General features: G+C 32.9%; 1 protein-coding gene and 1 pseudogene across 1 annotated transcript; both read right to left on the minus strand.

Moving 5' to 3' along the window:
- Positions 1-1,132: 1,132 nt before the first annotated feature.
- On the minus strand, positions 1,133-9,314 carry LOC144844387 (doublesex and mab-3 related transcription factor 3, truncated-like; annotated as a pseudogene).
- A 3,745-nt stretch (positions 9,315-13,059) lies between these two features.
- LOC144845679 (endoplasmic reticulum metallopeptidase 1-like) lies at positions 13,060-22,364 on the minus strand. The gene is made up of 13 exons (XM_078703106.1): positions 21,906-22,364; positions 21,325-21,558; positions 20,581-20,727; positions 20,206-20,298; positions 19,461-19,664; positions 18,731-18,960; positions 17,899-18,073; positions 17,063-17,235; positions 16,652-16,804; positions 15,944-16,143; positions 15,502-15,611; positions 14,945-15,120; positions 13,060-13,425 (listed from the first exon to the last, which is right to left on the minus strand). The coding sequence occupies exons 1-13, from the start codon at positions 22,321-22,323 to the stop codon at positions 13,258-13,260; spliced, it is 2,481 nt and encodes an 826-aa protein (XP_078559232.1). The 5' UTR covers positions 22,324-22,364; the 3' UTR covers positions 13,060-13,257.
- Positions 22,365-22,456: the final 92 nt, after the last annotated feature.

A 22,456-nucleotide genomic window follows, 5' to 3' on the forward strand; every position in this document is an offset into this window, starting at 1 on the left:
AAATTACATGTTACAAATTGTTTATGTACTTAAATATCACACAATCATAGGTTATAATTGACACATACAATATTGAACAACACCGTTTAGTTGTCTATACACATAATGATTGTACTAAATAACATTTATATTTCATTTTTTAACTGTGAGTTTAAGTGAATATGTCCCGGAATAGGTATAGATTCAGAAATAAGGTTTAGGCCTACCTCTTTTGAGCTAGTTCTACTGTTATTAGTCGGCCATTAACCTTCCAAAACATGTCACCATGTCTGGCTCCTGAACAGAAACTGTGGCATTTTACTAACAAACAAAGATATAAGTTTCTCAACATGCTACTAGAAATAGTTACCGAGACGTCGTTTGTAGAAATTCATCCTCGTCGAAAACGTGGTGGACGACGGTTGGTATACACTAGCAAATATCCGAAGCCCACCACAGTAAAAACAACATACCAGGTTAGCGTGGCCGACCTATCTCATCTCACTTATTTAATGCTCCAATTTCATTTTAACGATGATACTCACTTATTATAATAGGAATGCACGTAGGTGGTAACTGTCTACTAAACGATTAGACATTTGAATAAAATTCCTGGCAATGTTTCTATGATTATAACGAATCTTGCAACATTATGTTGCAGCTAATTAGTCAAAGATGATAGGTTTAAATTACAATTCCACAAAGAGTTTACCACGAGTGAGTGTGAGGTATTATAGCTAGCTCCTATGGCGTAACAATGTCACAAAATATTACAGATAAAAAATATTGTCCCATGAGAAATAAAAAGACAATCTTTCAATTATTAATCTGAAAATGACCTAGGCCTACTAATTTTAAGTATCATTAAAAAAAAATATCAATGTTGGCATTAAACTCGCATGTGGAGTGAAAAGATATAATGTATATACTATTATTACGGTAGGCCTATAGTTTCTTTCCATGAAACAACAAATTATCAAACGTTGTAACAATAAATAATATTATCTATCTACAAAATAAGCATTTTGAAAGGTAGGGTTTACTTACATGAGGTCTAAAAGTGTAACATTCAGAAATAATTGAACGTGATATAAATAAATAATAGCACAATATTAATATTAAATATTAGTATTATAATAAATGGTTACCGGTATATATACTCAAAATATAAAATAACTAAAAAAATAACTAAATAATTAAAATGCAAAACTCTATTCAATCGTCTTGATCACCACTGTTGTGTTATAAGAACCATACGATATATTGTAGATTTAGCACTGAAAGATTACTATAAAAACACTTTTACACCATCGATATATTTCAGTTACAGATTACAGATATTGCATTTACTATATTTTTCGTCAGTGAGACAAACAATAAATACTCTAAATGCCACATTTTGGATGAGGCATTCACCTAACCACCTCGGAACCTCGTCAGTTTAGCTAAACCTGCTCTGAAAAAAGATAAATAGACGCCAACTTTGGCGCGCGTCAGACTCCTTATGTGTTTCTTAATAACTACTTTAAACTTATTTTACGTTACGTTACGTTATTATATACATGTTATGTTCATTTACGTTTTCAAATAATCACATCTTTGGTTTAATCCACAACTATTGGTATGGTTAACTATATTTTTACAATTACAATTCATTCTGTATCTGCAGTACTATTTACTACAGGTCCGCTTTCTGATAAAGTTGCTGGCGACTTCGCCGCGTCTGGGGATCCTGTTGCCAAACGACCGGGTCGCGGACATTGCAGACATTCAGGTGGACACGAAGAATAAGGCGCAAAAATTAGCCTAGGGTAACCATCTGGAGTACCCGGCAACTTTCCAGCAAAGCTAGTTTGGTAGAAGGCTGGCAAACCAAGCCTACTCGCAGCAGATGCTGTTGTCAAATCACCCGGAGCCCCTGGCATAAAAAATGACGTCCGGCCTAAGAGAGCATCAGTTGTAAGAGGGTGATGATGAGGTGCTCGAGGTGCCAGGACGAATGGAAGACTTGACCCTGGAGTACCAGACGGTTGCAATGGCGTAAAAGCAGATTTTAAATGTTCACTAGCATATTTACTAGTAGGGGTCTGCAGACCTAACCCGGGTAGACCAGGATAAGCCAGTGGTGAATGAAGACCTAATTTGCTACTTCGCTGACCGTCTCTAGAGCTCATGATCGTGGTATCTTTTGCAGCTAAGAAATGTTCAATAGCTTTTACAAGATCCCCATTGCAACCTTGCAAGACAAGTTCTAGAACCGTTTTTCTTTGTAAAGGAAACAATCTCATCAGAATCTCCAATGGTGATAACCGGCCAGGACGGTAAGGCGGCACGACGTCGTCATGGGCGCGTTCAGACTGTGATTTGTCTTTAGTGTATGGTGGTGAAGTTGAAGAAGTAGCGCAGTGATGTTTAGGGGAACTTCTCAGTCGCTGATGGTGATCATCTTCAAACACACTGTTTTGTTTGTCGTCTGTAAACAAAACAAAATAAATTATTTAAAATAACAAATCACTGTATATTAATACTATTTGAAAACAAACAAAATAAATCAAAACAATTCACTGTAATTAATATTGATAAATTAATACTATTATTGGTAATCATAAAAACTACGTGTCGTTGTGATTGTCTGTTCGTACGGTATCTAATATTTCAGCTACCGTAGGCCTGGCCTACTGTACTTTGTTTGAATTCGTCAACAAAACTTACACAACAACTGATTGTTATGTATATCGCTACATCCGTATAAAATAAATATAATCTTTTAAACTATTATAAACAAATCCACCCTTAGTTACAAAATAAATAAATACAAGAAACGGCCGCCGGGTATTTTGAATCAAAAAGATAGTTTATTTTGTATCTCGTGGTTCTTTTCTTCATCCACACACGCGTATATCTGAAACGTGAAACGTTAGAACACACAGGGGAACGATTTGGATCGAAATTATTTTACAAAAGCAAACTTACTTACGACGAATTTCGTACGTTAAGCCGTTTCTATTCTTCTAATTACTGGGTACGGTTTACTATGTAGCAGATGTTGATTGGTTATGAAAAGCTCTATACTAGTATAATGTTTGTTGATTTAAACTATATTTATGTGTGAATTGACTAGGCTACTGTAGCACGTATGTTGCGCGGCATTGTGTCGAGATCTGAAACGTTTATCTCATTGATTGACTCAACAACAATATGTTACCTTAAATCGTGTGAACACGAACAGCCTGAGAACGATTGAAAACCAAACATGGAGTTGTCTTTAAAACGTGAGATTTCAATAAATGAGCTGGTCTAAATAGTTTGCAAATCCATTTAAACTCTATTAGCTGTATTTTGGAACATGTAATTGAGATTGTGTGGCGGTTTAATCCGATCAATATTAAAATGTTTAAAGAACTGACTATTTACCAATTACGGTTTGCTTAACTCTTAAACAAGCGACCTGTTTCGTTAGACCACGTCTTGGTGTTCAAATAAAACTGATGAATTAAACAGGCAATGATTTTATATTAAAGGATTATGAGACGAATAGCTATTGTGCATACGTAGTGGAATTCTAACATGATTCCAAACAGCATTAATCATTATAGGCCACTTGTATATAGTGTAACATTAACACATGTGATATAGAATATTGAAGACGATTCGTTTGAGGTTTTCTATCGTAACTATTTATCATTTCTTCTGTATTAGGAGTCTTTGATTGGTATCCATTTTAACAAGGCATAATTTAAATTTAATCATAGAACACACTTTAACACTTGTAAATTAAAGTCTAACGCGAACATAATTTTTTTTTTCCATTCATGCATTTAATAAGATAATAATGTACAAAACAAATGCGAAAAAGGAAAGAATTATTATCATGGGCCCTATGAGTTAGAATCATACAAGATAGATAGATAGATAGATAGTAAAGTAATTGCTTTAACTAGCCTTATATAGAAACTAAAGTGAGTCAACTCCACAAAACATGACGAATAACATGGAAGAAAGAAACAGTACCGAGAAACAAATGATGTGTTTAGACAATCAATTTTAAAGTGGAGCTACACTCAGACTTTCTCAGCTTATATTATGTTTAAGTATGTTTAATTGAAAGTGATTACATACAAAAAACAGGGAAGATATGGCAATATTTTCCAAAAACTAATTTCTAAAAAATCGGTCAGAAAATAGTGTTTTTTACTACATTACACTTTTTCAGTAACTTAGGGGTTATTAGTTTACAATACGTCGCAAAACGCGTTACACTTAGCGACTGACGCGTTTTAGTCGCCGGTGAACGCGTTGGTGAAATGTCTCCCTTTTGGTAAATTATGTGTTGGAAAATGGCGAATCAATTTTATACCAGGGAGTTGTAAAATAATTTTCACAACTCCCTGTTTATACACACAATTAATACGATTTGTTTAGGCCCAAGTAATATTTCCGATAAAAATGTCAGCATAATTTACATGTAACATCATGATTTGCACAGTACAACAACAGCATAATAATCTTAATCAAATTGCTTATTAATTTTAAGCTAGGCCTAGCTAAATCGTCTGCTCAGCCTAGCTAGCTAGACTTGAATTCATGTCTAGGTAGGACTGTAGTCATGGGTTCGAAAATACTTGGTCGTTTCGTCCCATTTATCGTTCCTGGGTTTTCTCGCACATTAAGAATTGTGAAACACAAAATTCTCTACAAAACAAGACTGGTATTGCTCAGAATAGTAAAGAATAGTAACGGATGTGGAAGCTTATGTCTGACTGAAAAAGCAACTATTCAGACACCCTATCATGGCCCATGGGTAGGCCGAGATTGGGTGCCAGAACAAACTTCACTGCTGTAAGGCTATCAGGCAGCCAGCTAGAGGCCAAGCAGCATCGTTACATACCTAGACTCTAGTAGGCCTAGGCCTAGCTTTATTGAATATATAGCCACGTCTTTCTCAAATCTCGTTAAATTTGACATTTTAGTAATAATCTCATAATCACTTATTACACTGTGAAACATGATAGGGTCACATCCAGAATGTTTTAATATACTTTTCGCCCGTCAAAAATAACATCGCGACACAATAACAGATCACCAGCTGCAGTGTGAAAAATGTTGTGAGAAATGTCACGTGATCATACTCCCTAGCAAAGTAAAAAACCCAATTGGACCCAACGGGGGAAAGTGTCTATTTACGCGAAATTGCGCAATGTATACGCAATAACAATACCAGAAATAAAAAGATCTGGAAAAATTACATATAAAAACATTTTACATTTTTTTTTTAGTGAAGAAATTAATTTTTTAGGAATATTCAAATATACCCCCCTTTTGCATGTAAAAGAATAGGAAATTACAAGGTATCCCCCCAAAACGCAAAAAGGTGTGATTTTCAAGAAAATCATACTCATTGAACAAAATTTCAAAAAAATATGAAGTATGAAGGATGATATTTTTAAAGAATAGTTGAAATGTATGAAAAATAGCAATTTTCTGGGTGGAGCTCCACTTTAAGATAACGAAAGTGGCAGTTAGCAAACATTGAATCTGTTGCAAGTGTTACGCATGCACGCGTACATTATTATTCTACGTAGATTTAATTGGTGATTTAAATGCAAGCGTATTTAACGAAGCCATCAATGTGTCTTAATCTGACAGATAATTTCCTTAATTTGCCAGATTAACGCAACAAACAGTGTTTTGACAAGAACGATGGGCGACGTACGATCACTGTGTTGCATTTCATCTCAAAGCCTAAACTCGATACCGTGTGGTGGTATTTCAACTTAATAAACTCATTAATGATTGCGATTGATTGATTAAATATCTTGAAAGGCACAATACAAAATGTAATTAGCCTATCACGGTTGACAATAAACGTTCGTAAAAGGCGACGCCTAATTAATACGTTCCTTGGTGATTTTGTGTAACTTTATACATGTGATTTAATAGACGAACACGCCTTGTTGTTTGAGGTAGGTTAAAATATCAACTAGACGAGTCATAAATAGTAATGGTTTTAATGGAAACTTTATAACAGATTGATTTCAATAGTTAGGTAGTAAATTACTACTAGTATACTTCTACAGTACGTGTGAGAATGTTCCGTTAAAATATTGCTTTTAACGAAAAGTAAATTATAGTCAGTCAACAATTTCATTGAAGTGTTTTTTTTTTACATTTGTATGTTTTTTATGTTTTTTTTATAACTTCGAATATAGTTCAATTCAATATTCTTGTCTGAACTATATTATAAACAAATAAAAAGTTAACTAAAAATGTCTACTAAGTATTTGCTAATGAATCTCTTTATATTTATCGTCCAGATAAGAAATATAATAATACAAAAAAGAAAAAGATTACATAAAACAAGCAAGACAGTTGGCAAGGGGAAAAAACAAGACACTTATCCTGGCGGATTGTCAAAAAGCAAAGAATATCGCTTTAGAAGACTCTCCTGATAGTGCTGGTTGGCAAAATTACAGCAACGTTAAACATTTAACAATCCGGTTACATAGAATTTATATAAAGCAGAATAAAAATTACTATCATTGTAAATGAACATGTCTGTGATATAGACCGGAATTAATTATAACACTTTAGGTCCCCAAAACCGACAAATGGTGAATACAGATTGTTGCCGATAACAGTTTGTTTTGCCTATCATAAAATTAATATTAGGGTCTACGTATATTATACGAGAATGTATAGCTGAGATGCAGGGCCTTTATTTGGGTTGCTTCGCCGTTATCGTACATTAAGCCTAATGGATCGGGATGCTTTATAGGCATGAGGGTGGTCAAACGTCTTATTTCCGTTACTCGATCCTGATGGATTTATCCCACACAGGGTTAGGTAGGCCTACATCAAATGTTATTACCAAGTTATCTGCAAGGACCTACGCCTAGGCCTATATCACATATAAAAATAACGAAACCAAAACATAAAACACGGAGGAACATAAGCTTGATAGATATATAATGTAAAACAAATTTGAGAAAAATGCGAGGCAAGCCATTATGATTCTATATTTCGAACTTGATTTGTTCATCTTCAAGAATACATTCATACCCGAAGATGAACAAAAAAAGTTCGAAATATAAACGGCTTGACTCACTTTTGTTTTATTATTACCAACCCTTGGGTTAATACAAAAATACATACCGGTACTGAAGTAACGAATGTGAGCCTAAACATCTAAAAGAATACAATGTTTATTTCTCTTTCGCATTGCCACTCAGGCTTTGTAACCTCCTGAGACAAACATTTTTAAAAAAACAACCACAAACATAGAGCGTACTTATTAATTATGTCAATAACGAAATGTGTACATTTCGAAATGCTAAGACGAGCACATTTTACAGATAGTACCGGTAACTAAGAATATGAATTTATTTCAATATAGATAAAGCCCTCCAATTTATACATAATAACAATTACTAATAACATTACCGGTGTATTTTAAAGTCCCAATTTCTTTTAATAACAATTTAAAAAGAAAAAATGAATAAATTGCTACAATGCTGTCTTTTTATATTTACCGTTAAACATTTACATCGTATTTTTTTCAAATGAAAATTTCAAATAACCTAGATAGATTGTAACACGTACAAAACGCATAACGAGTTATGCAATTTAATTAAAGAAGAATATAATCCTAAATGTAGTTTGGTATGGTAATTTTTTGGGGGGAATTTCAAACAAATTCAACTGAATGATTGAAAAGTATGATCTTGATTAGTTGATTGATTGATTAAAATTCGTTATGATTTTTTAGGGTTTATTAATTTAACAACTGACGATTTTTATCGGATTATTCATTCAACTAACGGACCGATAAATCTAGGCCTACCCGATAAATTTAGGCATACCATACAGAATGACAATATTGTACTAATTTATAATGCAACTTATTGTTGATTCATTGTTGAAGATTAAATTTATGGATTTATCGGATTATTGATTAAATGGCTAAATGATTGATTGAATAAATTAATTGATCATTTAAAAGGATTTGAATGACACCCTTCAAAGTAAGATATTAATGCACGTAGTAACGTAGATACAAGAATATGATACATAAACAATGACATTTTGATTTCACAATAAACTCATATTTATATTGGTTGGCTTATGTCAACATGTCATTTTTGTTTTGTCAAATTTCAAACAATTTGTTTCCTATCATTATCAGTACAAAGGTAAACACTTTGAGAGTGCGTTGGTGTAGAGATCTCTGACCTATGATTAAAATGATACTAAAGTATCGAACTGATTCAACATTTTGATTATCTGATTCGTCAGGACTATACGGTAATTCTTGTTTGTTAGCCTATTGTTTCGTTAGTATAATCACGGACAAAATATATCTATGGTATAAAATAGAGGCACGCCGGTTACAAGTAGGCTCCATACGTTTTAGACGTACTATAGGCCTAGGTGTAAATTCATGGATTTGGGCTTAACAAATTAAATTTTATGTATTCGTTTAGTACAGGTGAGGTTCAATATGCACAGTTCATCGTAAAAGTGATGTACTGGAGCATCTTAAAACTATGCTTTCACAAAAACGCAAATGAGTAATTATTAAATGGTCTAATAATATTGTAAAAAAGGGTTATACTAAATAATAACCTAAGTCATAATGTATTAAGCAACATTGTATTGGTTTGTTTATAGCATACTAAATGTACCGTAACTAAAGTTTCAAGTATATCGTAGGCAAACTTTCTTTCAACAAATGATATATCATGATTTGAGGATGTAGGCCTAATATAAATTTAAAACATAATTATGAGGACAAACTGCAGTAAAAGGCAGTATCGAATGCTGCTGTATGTTTTATATATGGTTATCTTCAATTGTAATATTACGACCACACCATGTTTTAGCTTCTAAACTGAAAAAAAATTTAAATTATAAATAAGTATAAAAACATACCATCCTCGTAATCAAGATCGTCATCTTCATCTTGTTCAAATTTTCTTTTCTTAGCGTCACATTCTTCATAAGAAGCCCCTGGAGTTGACATAAGCCCAAATTGTCCCCCGGGTGAGCAGGCCCTAAGCCCAAGTGCTATGGCATCTTCAGCAGCCTGCTGCCGTTTCAAGGCAACCTGCGCCGCCATCACTCTCTGTCTTTCGGCAATAAGATTGCACTTAGGACATCTACAGTCTCTAAATCGGCAGTGCCTTTTGTGTCCTTTTAGCCAGGATATAACACCATGGTTCCTGCAACGGGCACATTTCGGCTTTCGAGATCCTTTCTCGGTTAATGGTCCTCGAAGAATGTTTAAAGTTTGTACATCAATTGAAGACTGATCTAGCGAATAGTCCATCATTTTACTTTATGAAACAGGCCTAGAAGTATTTAAAACTATGTGTTCCTTCTCGAGAGATTATGTCAATTTCCAAAATTGTGCTTCTTTCAATATTATATTGTAAGAAACTTTGGCGAAGTTTACTGCCTACTTTCTAATACAGTTGAATTAAATATAAACAAAAACTTTCTTGAATTTGACAATTTTCGTGGTGGTTGCGAAAGAAACGTGGCGTGCGTTTAGCCTATGTTTCTTCAATGAGATATTTACGAAACGTCAAGTCGATAGCACTTTTATGACCATGTTGTTAGCTTTGTTACAGTTGGTTTAAAGAATACAACGAAGCAATAGGAAGTGTTAGTTGAAATACGCAAAACGATTGGCTAGGTTTGTTTGCAATAAACAAAACGCAACAATGCTCTTCAAAAAGTCGTCTTACAACGTCTAAACTCAACTTAAATATGTTTATTCGAAACAAAAAACTACGGGATGAGAATTCTTTGCAATTGGGGTTCAAAAGATTAGCTCGGCCAAACGCTTGTCAATTGATAGTTGTCTCTTTTTATATGTTTTGATAGCTTTTAAACACTAAAAGAGCCTTCGTAAAGCAATATTGTCATCAACGTCACTAATGGACAAGTGTTGAGTGAGATAAAGTGATCTGCGCATTCGCGGTTCAGGTAAACTGCAAGGTGATTGGTGGAAACTTTAAGTGTTACGCCCACTTTAGAATTGACGCGGTTCTGGTGATGAGTTGACGAAAGGTGTGGTGAAGGTTTCCGTTGTCGTTTGTTACTAGTTAATAACTGCTACCATACAATGTTGATAGGTGATGATGGATAGCTATGGTCAAGTCTACAATTTGTGTATACACACCGTGACAACTGACGACGGCTAAACATGTCAAAACTCACAAACGTTTTACAAAATAATGGAATCGTTACACTGTTAAGGTCTACCAGGTTGGAATTTAACATTTTTCTAAGCCATCGACCTACATTCAGAGCTAAACTAAAGAGTTGACAGACGATACAATTGTATCGCATGAAATCTATCCCATGGTTTTATACAAAAAATGGTGATTAGTGACTTTTCGAACAATAGATGATTGTAATCAACAAAAATACTCACTTAAGTTATACACTGAAAAATATAAACTTACATTATACCGAAATCGTATAATTGTATTTTTTTAATGTTTAACAAGTGTATCCTTGTATAATATTATCAACGATGAATGTGGTTAAAATAGATTACTATTTACTATTTAGTCTTTCAAATATTATTTTGCGAATATAACATGAAAGTGACCAGAGCAAATCAGAACATGCATGGTTGACGACCCGGAATAAAATGTTTTTCGTACGAGCAACTTTCGGAACGTCGTCGCTCATTTTATGCTTATTTATTTAAGATTCCCTGGTATAGATAATCCTAAGTTAAGAAAACCCAAATTAAGATTTATAAAATTAACCACTGCGTAATTAGTGCATTTTATTAATTATAGAATATTAAACCATACCACAGCGATTAATGTCTAATGCTAAATAAATAAAACTCCATAACGACGCGTAAGGGCGTAATAAAAATGTATTAAAGTTACAACAAATATGGCGTAATTAATAATAAAGCATTATATATAATTGCATACATACACACACCCATGATACCACCAATATAAATATTCTACTGTCGATCAAATTCCATAAATATTCAATAACCTAATTTATGCAAGAAATTATCACGAAATTCATCAAACCATATTAACATTTCAACTCGGTAAGAATTGCATCATAAATTAACTACGAGTAATTAACTAATTACATTCTATAATAAACTATCTAAACAATTCCCCTACTACACTAATTACTATATAGTTACTTATACATACAGGTAGTATATGTTGTAAGCTTCTAGGCAAAAGTGCTCGATGCAATGCAAAGCAGAAATATATAATTTACTGCTTTTGCTTCAAATGATTTAAGTCTAATTACAAATATGCATACAAAATAATGGAATGTCGGATTGAAAGTTCAAAAAGTCTAGAATACATTGGCTTCAAAAAGTAAATTAATAATAAAGTTAATAATTAATATTATTGTTATATTAGCCTCGAATTATGTATTATTTGTTGATAAAACGAATTTACATTTTAAAATAGAATAATATATACAGTATTATACAGTACAATATATATAATACTCAACCTCTTAATCTTATTGTATAACAATAGTAAATGGTTTTTACACTTTATGTAAAATAGAAATATCTTAAAAACAACACACATAGTATATTATAAAGGTTACGCACTGTTACCATATAGAATTGTCTACTTTTTGTGTCCTTTTTTCTCAGTTGTTTATCCATTTTATTATATACATTCATAAACAAATATATAATGTATATATTATAATGTATATATAAACACATTAGGCATAGAAAGTTAATTCTAAACCGCCCGGTGATATACTGAAATTTAAATAATTAATTTGAAACTATAAGAATCGCCCCAACCGAGATTCGAACACGGACATTCTGCTTGATATGCAGCTATCCTAACCATTAGACCACTGGGGCTTTCATGGTATAGTTCAAACCCGATTGGATAGCGACTCTTTAACATTCCCGGCGTGGTATAATGTATATATATATATACGAGTAAGAGATTACTAGATAGTCTGGTGACAGTACTCAATACCATTGGTAGAGATATGTATATAGTATGTATTAAGATATAAGTAAACGCTACATGTTAAATAAAAAAAATAAGTACTCAGCCTCAATAAAATCGTAGTAGTAAATTAAATAATTCATAATTAATGCAATTATTGCCAACACACACACAAGGGTAATAATGTTAATACCATTCCGATCATAAACTTAATACTGTCACCATTTTGGACAAATATTTCAGACAATTTTAAATATTTTTAAAATCTTTTTTTTTAATTACTGTATAAATTAAAACTTGGTATTTATGTTGCAAAATGTTATTATTTTTTATTATTTTTTTTAATTATTTTTTTCTGGGAGCCTAGGCGTAATTTTTTTAAACTTATACTATGTTGTTGGTTATTATCACAAGTATTTATATAATTATTATTTTATGTATTTTTAATATATGTGTGGAGAACATTTATTGAATATTTATCTATTGAATATTGAATAAACAAATCAATTATTTTTAAAATTTAAAAATTAATAATGAATAAAAAAAGAAATGTTAATTTCCCTTAAGTTTGGGTTTTTTGGCATGGCATTTTTCTTTTGGTCCTTCTGTATTTGTGTACATATGCTTGGGGGTTTCATAACACTAGGCGCTATATATATATCTATATTTATATAAACCTAACCATACACAAGAATATATGGTACATAAAAAAATATGCATTCAATTTGTTATATCTTTATCGTTTCACTATTTAGCCAAGGATCTACTTCACATATTATATTTATTAAATAAATATAAATATTCTTATTTTAAATTAAGTGTACATTATGATTTTAAATTGAATCAAGCACAGCTTGTTGCATGATTAGTAGTTTGTTACAAAAATACAGAAATAAATACTACTATATTATTTTATAAGAATAACTAACTTAATTACTAGTTGCATAACAGAAAATTTGTAAAAATTGAAAAAAAAAATTACCTTAGATATTTAGTGTACCGCATTTTTTAACGATGCAAAAGAAAAAGAAAATGGAAATAGAGACTTAAATATCTATTATTATTATTTAATAATTTATCAAAGTATAAACAAATTGCTTCATCATGATTGCATAGTAATCTTAACAGTAACAATTAATATTTTATTTTTTAAATTATTTAAATTTTATCTTTTGTTATACTGTGGTTTTCTACTGTATATGTTGATAATTAATTCCTAACATATTCTATTGATTATCTACTTATTACTGTAAAACCATTTTAAAAATAAAATTAATAGAAATAGTGTTTTCTATTATATTTAAAAGGTCCAGACATCGTAAGTTGATATGAATGGAATAGTAAAGACCCAATCTGGTTGTTGGTTCATAAAGGATGTCAGCTCTGGCGTTGTTTTCTTGCCATGGACATAAAAACCACTTACAGCAATGTCAAATATGTCATCTTTATCAGACAGTTCATCGGGTACCTTGAATATTGAATAAAACAGAAGATTTAGAAATGAGTTGTGGCAATATCATACCCTAAAATCAGGACTTGGGAACTGATCATTTCATGTACCAAAATCGTTATTTGTTTTATAACACATCTACTTTTATTCAATGCATCTATCATAAATTATTGACGAATGCTAGACCGGGCAGCTAGGCCATTAAAAAAGGCAGTGCTCCAAATATTATGGGGTAGAACAGTTATAGACGGCGTGCAGAGCAAGTTGATTTACAATCGCATTCAGTGAACAACGTCCCATTGCAAAAATTCTCAAAATGTTTACAAAACCTGAACATGTATTAGAGCATGTTAGTTATCACTAATTCCAAATGACACATGATGCATAATTAACCAATCAAATTGAAAGAATGGTGTAAAGGCAACAGCTGATATAAATTACTTAAAAAATTGCAAAATGTTCGGCGTGTTTCCAAAATGTATATCAGGTTTGTTATAAAAGATATTATATAACACCTAAATAAATTCTTGTCATTTGATTGGACGAATGTGGGTCACATGGCGTGCAATAGTATACAAATAATGAATGTTTATGAGTGTAATGGTACAAATAATGGCATGAGGTGAATGATGAAAGGTTATATCAACGAGGCAACGCCGAGTTGATATAACCTTTCATCATTCACCAAATGCCATTATTTGTACCATTACACGAATATTAAACATTCATTATTTGTTTTATATAACATCTAAATAGATTCCTGTCATTTGAATCATGGAGTATATAAGGTAGCCCTAGCCAAGCGGCCTACATTTCATTCAGATTGATTAAAACGGTAACATTTGGTTTTTAATATTATAATATTAAATGTTATATTTATATGGATTTTATAAACACACCTACTTTAGTGTTAATTATGTCAACAAACGACCAAACAATCCTATGCCTAGCAAGGCTAAAACGCCTAGGCTAGGCCTAGCCTAATACTAACAGGCCTAGCTAGGCTAGACCTAGTAGTAGTACTAGATTGGCTGAAAGGCAAAACTTCGACAGACAATTGGAACTTATCTTGGCTAATTATGGTTTTTCCAACGATTCCACGTCTTGTAGGATGTCCCCATTAATTAAATCAAAATCCTAAAAACGATCTAAAGCTAATTTAAATGCCCTTTTGAATGAATTAGTACATATTATATATCTCCAAATCGTACACAAAAATCTGCTGCTGTTGCATATCTCGCGGTGGTGTTTACAAACAGAGGCAGGACGACAGGTGGCGCTGTTGTATTTCAATGTAATTTTTGTATTCTAAATTTTTTTTCATCCGCGAAACGTTTTTTTTTTCGTACACAAAATGTTTTAAAAAGTACTATTAAACGATCGTTTAATAGTGCGTACTATTGCACGCCATGTGACCCACAATCGTCCAATCAAATGACAGGAATTTATTTAGGTGTTATATAATATGCATTATTAAATGATCGTTTAATAGTACTTGAGTAGTGTAATAATGTTGAGAGCAAACAAACACACTCACCTGTAATTGCAACCACATGGTCCATGATTGAACATCATAGCCACCACCATAGTAAATAAAGTACACACTTCCACCGTCACCATCCCCAGTCATTGGTGGCACTTGTGGTGTTAGGGACCAGTTCTGTACTGTACTGCCTGATTTAGGTGAGATATACACAGTCATGTGTTCTACTCCTACAATAGTAGTCACAAACACAAACAAATTATAAATATAATTGTTTTGTTAAAAAATTTAAAAGGCAACTCCGGCTTTAAACATTCATTTGCAACCAACTTGATAACAGTGGAGTAACAGCTATGAACACTCACTGGCTAATCTAAGGGGCCCCAGAGCTTATGAGGCCCTGTGCAGTGCCCAGAGGAAAAAACAGGCATTAAAATATTTTCTGGAAAGTCTGGTATTCGGAATGTGTTTTTAATGGTAAAAAGAAAATTTTGGACCATTTGGTTCTCAAGAAAAGTCTGATATTAGGAGAGTTTCTGGTTTTCAGAGAGTCAGATATTGGGAGAGTTGACTGTATTCAATTATACTATTTTCAAAAGCTATAAGCTAACCTGTAAACATGAAAGTAAAATTTTGAAGAGAACCCGTCTTGATACGTGAAATAAGATCCAATTTCACAGAATCATGATTATGTCTTGAAGCTGGTATGAGAAAGTTTTTTCTGTACAAAATAATAAATAAATATTAATAATTTTATTGTGATATTTGCTATTTTGGGGAATAGGCACAAATATTAAAAAGTGCAAAATTAAACACACGGATCAATGTGTTCACAAGATATTTTTATATTTATATGAAATTCTCTTTATTTTTCTAACACAAACTAAACTTTAAATACACATTTCTCCAATCCAGGTTTATGTGGTCTAGGATACTACACTGATGGTAAGAAAGGGAGGCTGAATGGATAGGTCTCCCACAAAATATTCCAAAGGATTCTACCAAGATTGATAAAGAAATGATAATCTTATAAAAACAATGCATTATTCTTACTTTAGCATCGGTCTAACAGAGAAATAGAATGGATAGCCACAGTATGGTAGGTCAGCCTCACAGACTGCAAGCTTAGGTGATTCAAGGCCTCCTATATGCTCCAGATCCTTTATTCCTAAGTTATCCATAACCATAAGATGAAGCGTAGAGTCACCACTAACTCTAGTGCCAGTTTTATCATAAAAATCCCTGTTAACATGCTGTGGCAAAAGATATCAAATCAATAATATTAATAATGTAAAAGTAAATTAATAGTTATTATAAATGCAATGTTTGGATATTTACAAAGTATTGTTACACTTCCTCTAGCCATTCACCACATCATTCAAAGTCAATTTCTTAACTTAATCGACGTGACAATCTCTCAGATGATTCTCCAAGCTTAACAGGAACTGAGACCATTTGGATTATGCCCTCTATGAAACCATGGCATCCAAAAGAGTAGCGCCTTCCCAGATCAGCACACCAGGAAACGATCATGATTATTTTTTTAATAGTGTGCCAAGTTCTTTAACATGCACTGTATTTACACAGGACCAACAGCTGTACGTCCCAGGCTCGACCAATGCCTCTCACATGCTTGTCTGATCTCTTACAATTACGCCATATCAGATCATAATCATTATTGTCAACACCACTATAAACATGTTAATTTATATATGTTTATAAATAATTAGTAGATGATGATCATTGAAATAAATAAACTACCTGAAGAATTAGCCTTTTTGGAGCTGCTTTGCTGGGATTACCAGAGAAAGGAAAGCCAAATGGAGTGAAAGTGGCTGCTAAAGAGGCTAAGATCAATAGTAAAATTGCATACTTGGTTACAGTACAACTTCTTGCTGTATAAATAAGTCCAGTCTGAAATGTAAAAAAAAAAAGTAATTTCTACAAACGTTCACCTTTCTTGAATTTTTAAGTGTAAAATAAGCCAAAAGACAAATTTATTCATACGTATCACACATGCAAAGCGAACAGAGCAGGAGACACGTGATCAGAATGAAATTGCAGCTAGTTATTGTGGAAAATAATAAAAGGTAACACAATTTTTCTCTCTGTGAGTTACGTTAAATTTTAGCAAATAGTGGAAAACAGGCCTAAGTAATGAATACAACGTACCAGATAACTTGTGCACACCAGTATACTTATCAACACTATAGTGCCAACAAAATATTCAGGGTTAACCTCTGACCCTGATCTACCCATAATGGGTATAAAGGTTTCAAGTGTAACCAAGAATATATATACAGACAGCATGAGTGGAATGAAAACAGCCACTAGTAATGGAGTTACTGCAAGACAGAAAAATGTTTTCTAAAAGTAACTTTACAATATCCAATATCATCATCATCTCATCATTTCGTATCATTATTATATATACAATATATATTATAAACAAAATTATTTTGTTATTATTATTAAGTATTCAGGCTGCATATGCTCGGTTTGGGACAGCAGGGAACTTTTCTAGATGGACCCACTAGCATTCATGAATATAATTTGAGATTCAAACTCTTCTACTTGGTAACTTTACAACTCTGAAAATTCACTGGATAGCAATTTGTTTTGCTTTGAATTATACTAAATATCATAAATATATAAATTTACATACACGGAAAGAAACTCGCAATGTGTGTTTTGTCATAAAGCTCTGTCTACACTATCAAACTAGTTTGACGAAAAAAGTGTGATGTGCCCGAAAATGATAGTGATGTGCCTAAATATGGTAGTGACCATATGATCAAATTTTTTTTTCACATAAAGTTTGATAGTGTAGACAAAAGCATTTAAATTAATCATACTTAATCCTGATGTATTGAAACATCTTAATCTTAAAAGGTGCTGATGTACTTATATAAATAATGAGCTTATATAGAATAATTGATACTATACTGTACAGAGTATATTATAGACTAAACAAAAAACTATTCAAAATGTATTAAATAAACACTCACCAAAACTGTTAGTAAATTTAGAAACTATATTTCTAAATAATAAAGGTAAAGCAATCCACAGCATGGCATAAAAGGCTGATTCTGACTTAATGATTGTCAGCACTAGAAGCAACAGTAACCACAATAACATAGTGACATCAAAAAATAAGGCATCAAGACAGGATTTGGAAAGATTCTACAAAACAAATTTGAAAAATGAAATTATTATTGGAGGCTGTAGGATTGAATTTGGTATACATGGTACATCTCACCGTTCATGAGTAGGCCTATGTATTTGGGTACCACAACCCTTGGAAGGTTGTATACCATTCATGAGAACAGGTCAGTCAAAATCATAATCTACACCTTATTTTAATTAATTTAAAATGTTTAAAATGATAGTCTATAGATTCTCATATTCATTACTTAGTGGAACGTATTAAGAACCTTTTAAATGGAAGAAAACCTCTATTATATTATGCTTAGTATTTATTTAGTGTTAAGCTCTGTCTACACTATATATCAAGTTTGCCCAAAAAATGTGTGATGTACCCAAATATGATAGTGATATGCCCAAATATGGTACTGATATGACATCATAGTGTCCATATATGGGCGCATCACATTTTTTTGTCACAGAGTTTGATAGTGTAGACAGAGCTTTATACCATGTTAAGATTTTGCTTGTTTGTGTTTATTATAACCATAAAAAGAAAACAATTCTAAATTGTACATATGATGTTTTGTTAATTGATGCCATAAAAAACATGGTAATACTGTAATAACAAGTACTGTATGTTATTCATTATAAAGACACATTTTTGTTTATGTTTATGATTATGCAAAATAATACCTGGAATGTAGTTGACTTGAGGTAATCATGAAAACATATGACGGTGAAGACTGCTGGTAACCAGTACAAACCAAACAAGAGCAATGGGTTGGAAAACCAAGCCATCTGTCTGTCAATGGCCGTCAGAATTGTTGCCATTGTCACTACGCTCAAACCCGCTAACACCACTGCCACTAGGGTGCAAGCTAGCCCCTTCAATAGCAAGCCTACAGTTAATTGCTGGCTACTACCTATAAGACAAATGAATAATTTTATTATGCAGGTATTTTATACTTTTTTTTCATTTTCAACTTCTTAGCTTCATGTTCTCCTTTATGTTTCCACCTCTTAAGTTCCCTTTACCATCTCTTAAAAAGACTGGGGCAGGGACACAGGGTTTATGGAATGTACAATTGTCTAATGTGTAGCACTCTTATCTGAAAGAAATAGGCCAATCTTGGTTTATTACTCACAGACTAACAACACCATTTCCGGTTTGTGTAATATCAATTTCAATATTAAAACTTTTAAAAATAATGAATTTGATAAACGTTTACTTTCATTCTATTACTTATTATACATACTAATTCATCTAAAACTGCAAGAAAACTATAAAGCAGTGAGCCATGTCCACAAAATATTACTAAATGTTGTAACATTTTACTCAACTTAATAATGTTAAACTGTCCTCCATGGGTTATGGAAAGTAAAGATTGGACTATCAAAGTGACAAGAATTGAATTTTAAATACCTTTGCTGAATTTTTTTATAATACTTAAAACACCAAGTATTCCCACCAAAGCATTCAATATCTTGCCGATTTGAGAGGTGTATGTGATCATGAAGAAACCCAACACGTCAAAAAATATCATTGATCCGAACTTCTCTTCCTCTGTGTGGTCTATCATGATTGACGAATTGGCAAGAGCATGCACAAGAGATAAGACGTTATCACCTAAAAAACAATAAAATTTATCTTCAATTTTGATAAAGTGTTAGAAGATATTTTTATGTTATGTATTTATTGGGCAAAGATTACCAATAGTAAATTAATAACGGTCCTATCAGATATGATATTTTGTGAACCAGTTGACCGGGGTAACCCCCTACTCGTCTCGAATAATGAACTGGGTTCTTTAAAGTGCACACAAACGAACTGTGTACACTGGACCTATGATTTATAGTCCTTATCCAAGAAGACTTTCTCCACCACCAGAACTAAGAGCGAGTCAGCCTCGAACAAATGCCGATATTGTTGGCCCTTTAGGTACGGTAAAAGGTGCCCCCGGACTAATTGCTCAGTCATTTGACTCATCTGATGAGGGACAAAACTATACTTTTATTTTATTATTGATTTTATTTTCATTTCACACAAAAAGTGATCAAATTCCATTGACATTGGGAACTAACATAAGTAAATGGAACTACACACAGTAATACCACATATTCACAAGGTTTACTTTACAAACCATGGTATTTAGCGTCAAATCACTTACCTGCTCTTTGAATACATCCTTCAGGTATGTGCTCTAAATCATCATATTTTGTGTGGTAGACATAACCGTTGCTAATGTACGCAATATCAATACCTAGCAACCAAATAATCATTCAGGTAAAATCATTGTAATAATACACAAATAAAATTAGAAAATATATTATCGAATTATCAACAATATCCAAAATGATTTACAGAATTATTTTAAGTCCTAATATTACATCAGAAACCTGTATTAAAGCCAAAAGATATATACCAATTAAAAACGAGGCAGTGTAATTATAGACCAAAAATACCAAGCAAAGACCTGATCCAGTGGTATATAATTGGAAATTATCAATTTGTAATATGTAAAATAAAAAATAAAAAATTATACCTGGAATTTTCCCAAAGTCGCGAAAGATGCGAAAATCTGTATCAGATGGAATGAGTTCAGACTGGAATACCTCTTGCGCCAGAACAGAAGCAAATGGATAGGGAGCATGTTTGGCATAGGTACGGATTAACCATGGATTCTGTGGACCTTGTGGGAAAAAAGGTTATTGAAAAATTAATGAAATCAATGCATGTGCGGAAATTACGTTGGTAGAACATTCTGACCATCTTAGCTGGAATAATTTGAATTATTTGAAAAAATACAGTACAATGAATTCTCCTAATAGGGAGCATGTTTGGCTTTTGTACAGATTAACCATAGATTCCGTGGACCTTGTGGGGAAAAAGGTTATCGAAAAAATTTCCATTTAAAAAGTAAAGGTTTGATCTTATAATAGTCACTGTTCTAAAGCAATCAGAAACTCTCCCAGACTTGTCTGAAGGTCCAAAAGGTTCCAAATTCTTAACCATTAACACACAGATATTTTAAGGCAAAGGTGCCTGGTATAGCAGGGCTGTAGCCACCAGTACGGTTGGTAAGGTTTTAGCCTGACCACTTTTTCACAGAGGCCTTTGACATCCCAGTAGCTTGAGATTGTCTCTTTTCTTGCGAAAACCGCACCACTTTATTTATTGCGTCTAAATCACTGAATAGTACAGTATATATATTTCAATTTTATATACTACAGTACAATGTACAACAAAGTGAGAATATCTTTGATATATATTTGGTCTTTATACTCACCAGTTTGGAAAACAAGCTCTCTTCCCCCAGCACCTGCTGCCTCAAGATTTACGAAGGATTTAATGCTGCTTGCCCACTTATGCTGAGTGATAAACCCATGACTAGCAGGCAACAGGTTCTCCTCAGCACCATTTAGAAGGAAAATGACATCATGTTGCAGAAGGGATGGAGAAATTGATAAGACACGGATAAGTTCAAGCATTACGCCACAGCTGACTGCATCATCAGTTGCTCCTTAAATAGAAGATATAAAAGTAACAGTCAATAGTCTAGTGGAGCTGTAGCTTGGTGGTTAACATGCTTGCCTTCCAATCCCATGGTCCAGGGTTCAATCCTGAACTAGTGCCAAGGTTGTAACTCATGACTCTTTCAATTCCACTCCCTAAGCCTCAAATGAGACTTAGTTTATAAGCATGATAAAGTTAATCCATAGTTTATGAAATGAATATAATAATATAATAAATAAATCATTTTAAGTAAAGATCAATGCTGGTTGCATCATAATAAGGTATAATTTAATATTATGGTACCCAAGTAAAACATTGGTTGGTGTTTTTTCCACAATACATTTAGCTACTTACCTGGGCTACTAAGTGCTGAATCAAAATGACCATTGACTAGCAAGCTGGTCCTCTCTTGACCTTCAGTTGCAACCCCTCGCACACGCACAACAATGTTTACAATTCCCTTGTAATGTGAAGTAAAACCATCAAAGCGTTCGAAAAGGAATGACCCTTGGGGGCGCTGTACATCAACATCTATCTTCTGGATTGAGTTTGCTTGTTGTTGAATGTTACTAACTTCTTTGAGAATGTATTTAACTGCTAGGACATCATTTTCATGGGACCCAGCATGATGTGGACCAAGGTTTGCTAGAAACGCTACGTGTTGACGCGCACCCTCTTCAATAAATACATTCTTATCATCTGTACTTAACTTGCGAGCTGCTGGAAATTGGTAGTGTAAATTATATACTGAAGAAAAGAGGGCGATATACATTATAGTGACGGCTATAAAACCCCATTCGCCATGTCCATGTCGGTCAAATTTGTCATCATCAAAATGTATGTCATTTGTTCTACCCTGCTTTGAAGAATTTTGTCCTCTTCGTCGCATCTGTAAAATAAAAAGC

The sequence above is a fragment of the Antedon bifida genome, chromosome 6 (assembly GCF_963402885.1).
Source record: "Antedon bifida chromosome 6, ecAntBifi1.1, whole genome shotgun sequence".
Taxonomy (NCBI): Eukaryota; Metazoa; Echinodermata; class Crinoidea; order Comatulida; family Antedonidae; genus Antedon; species Antedon bifida.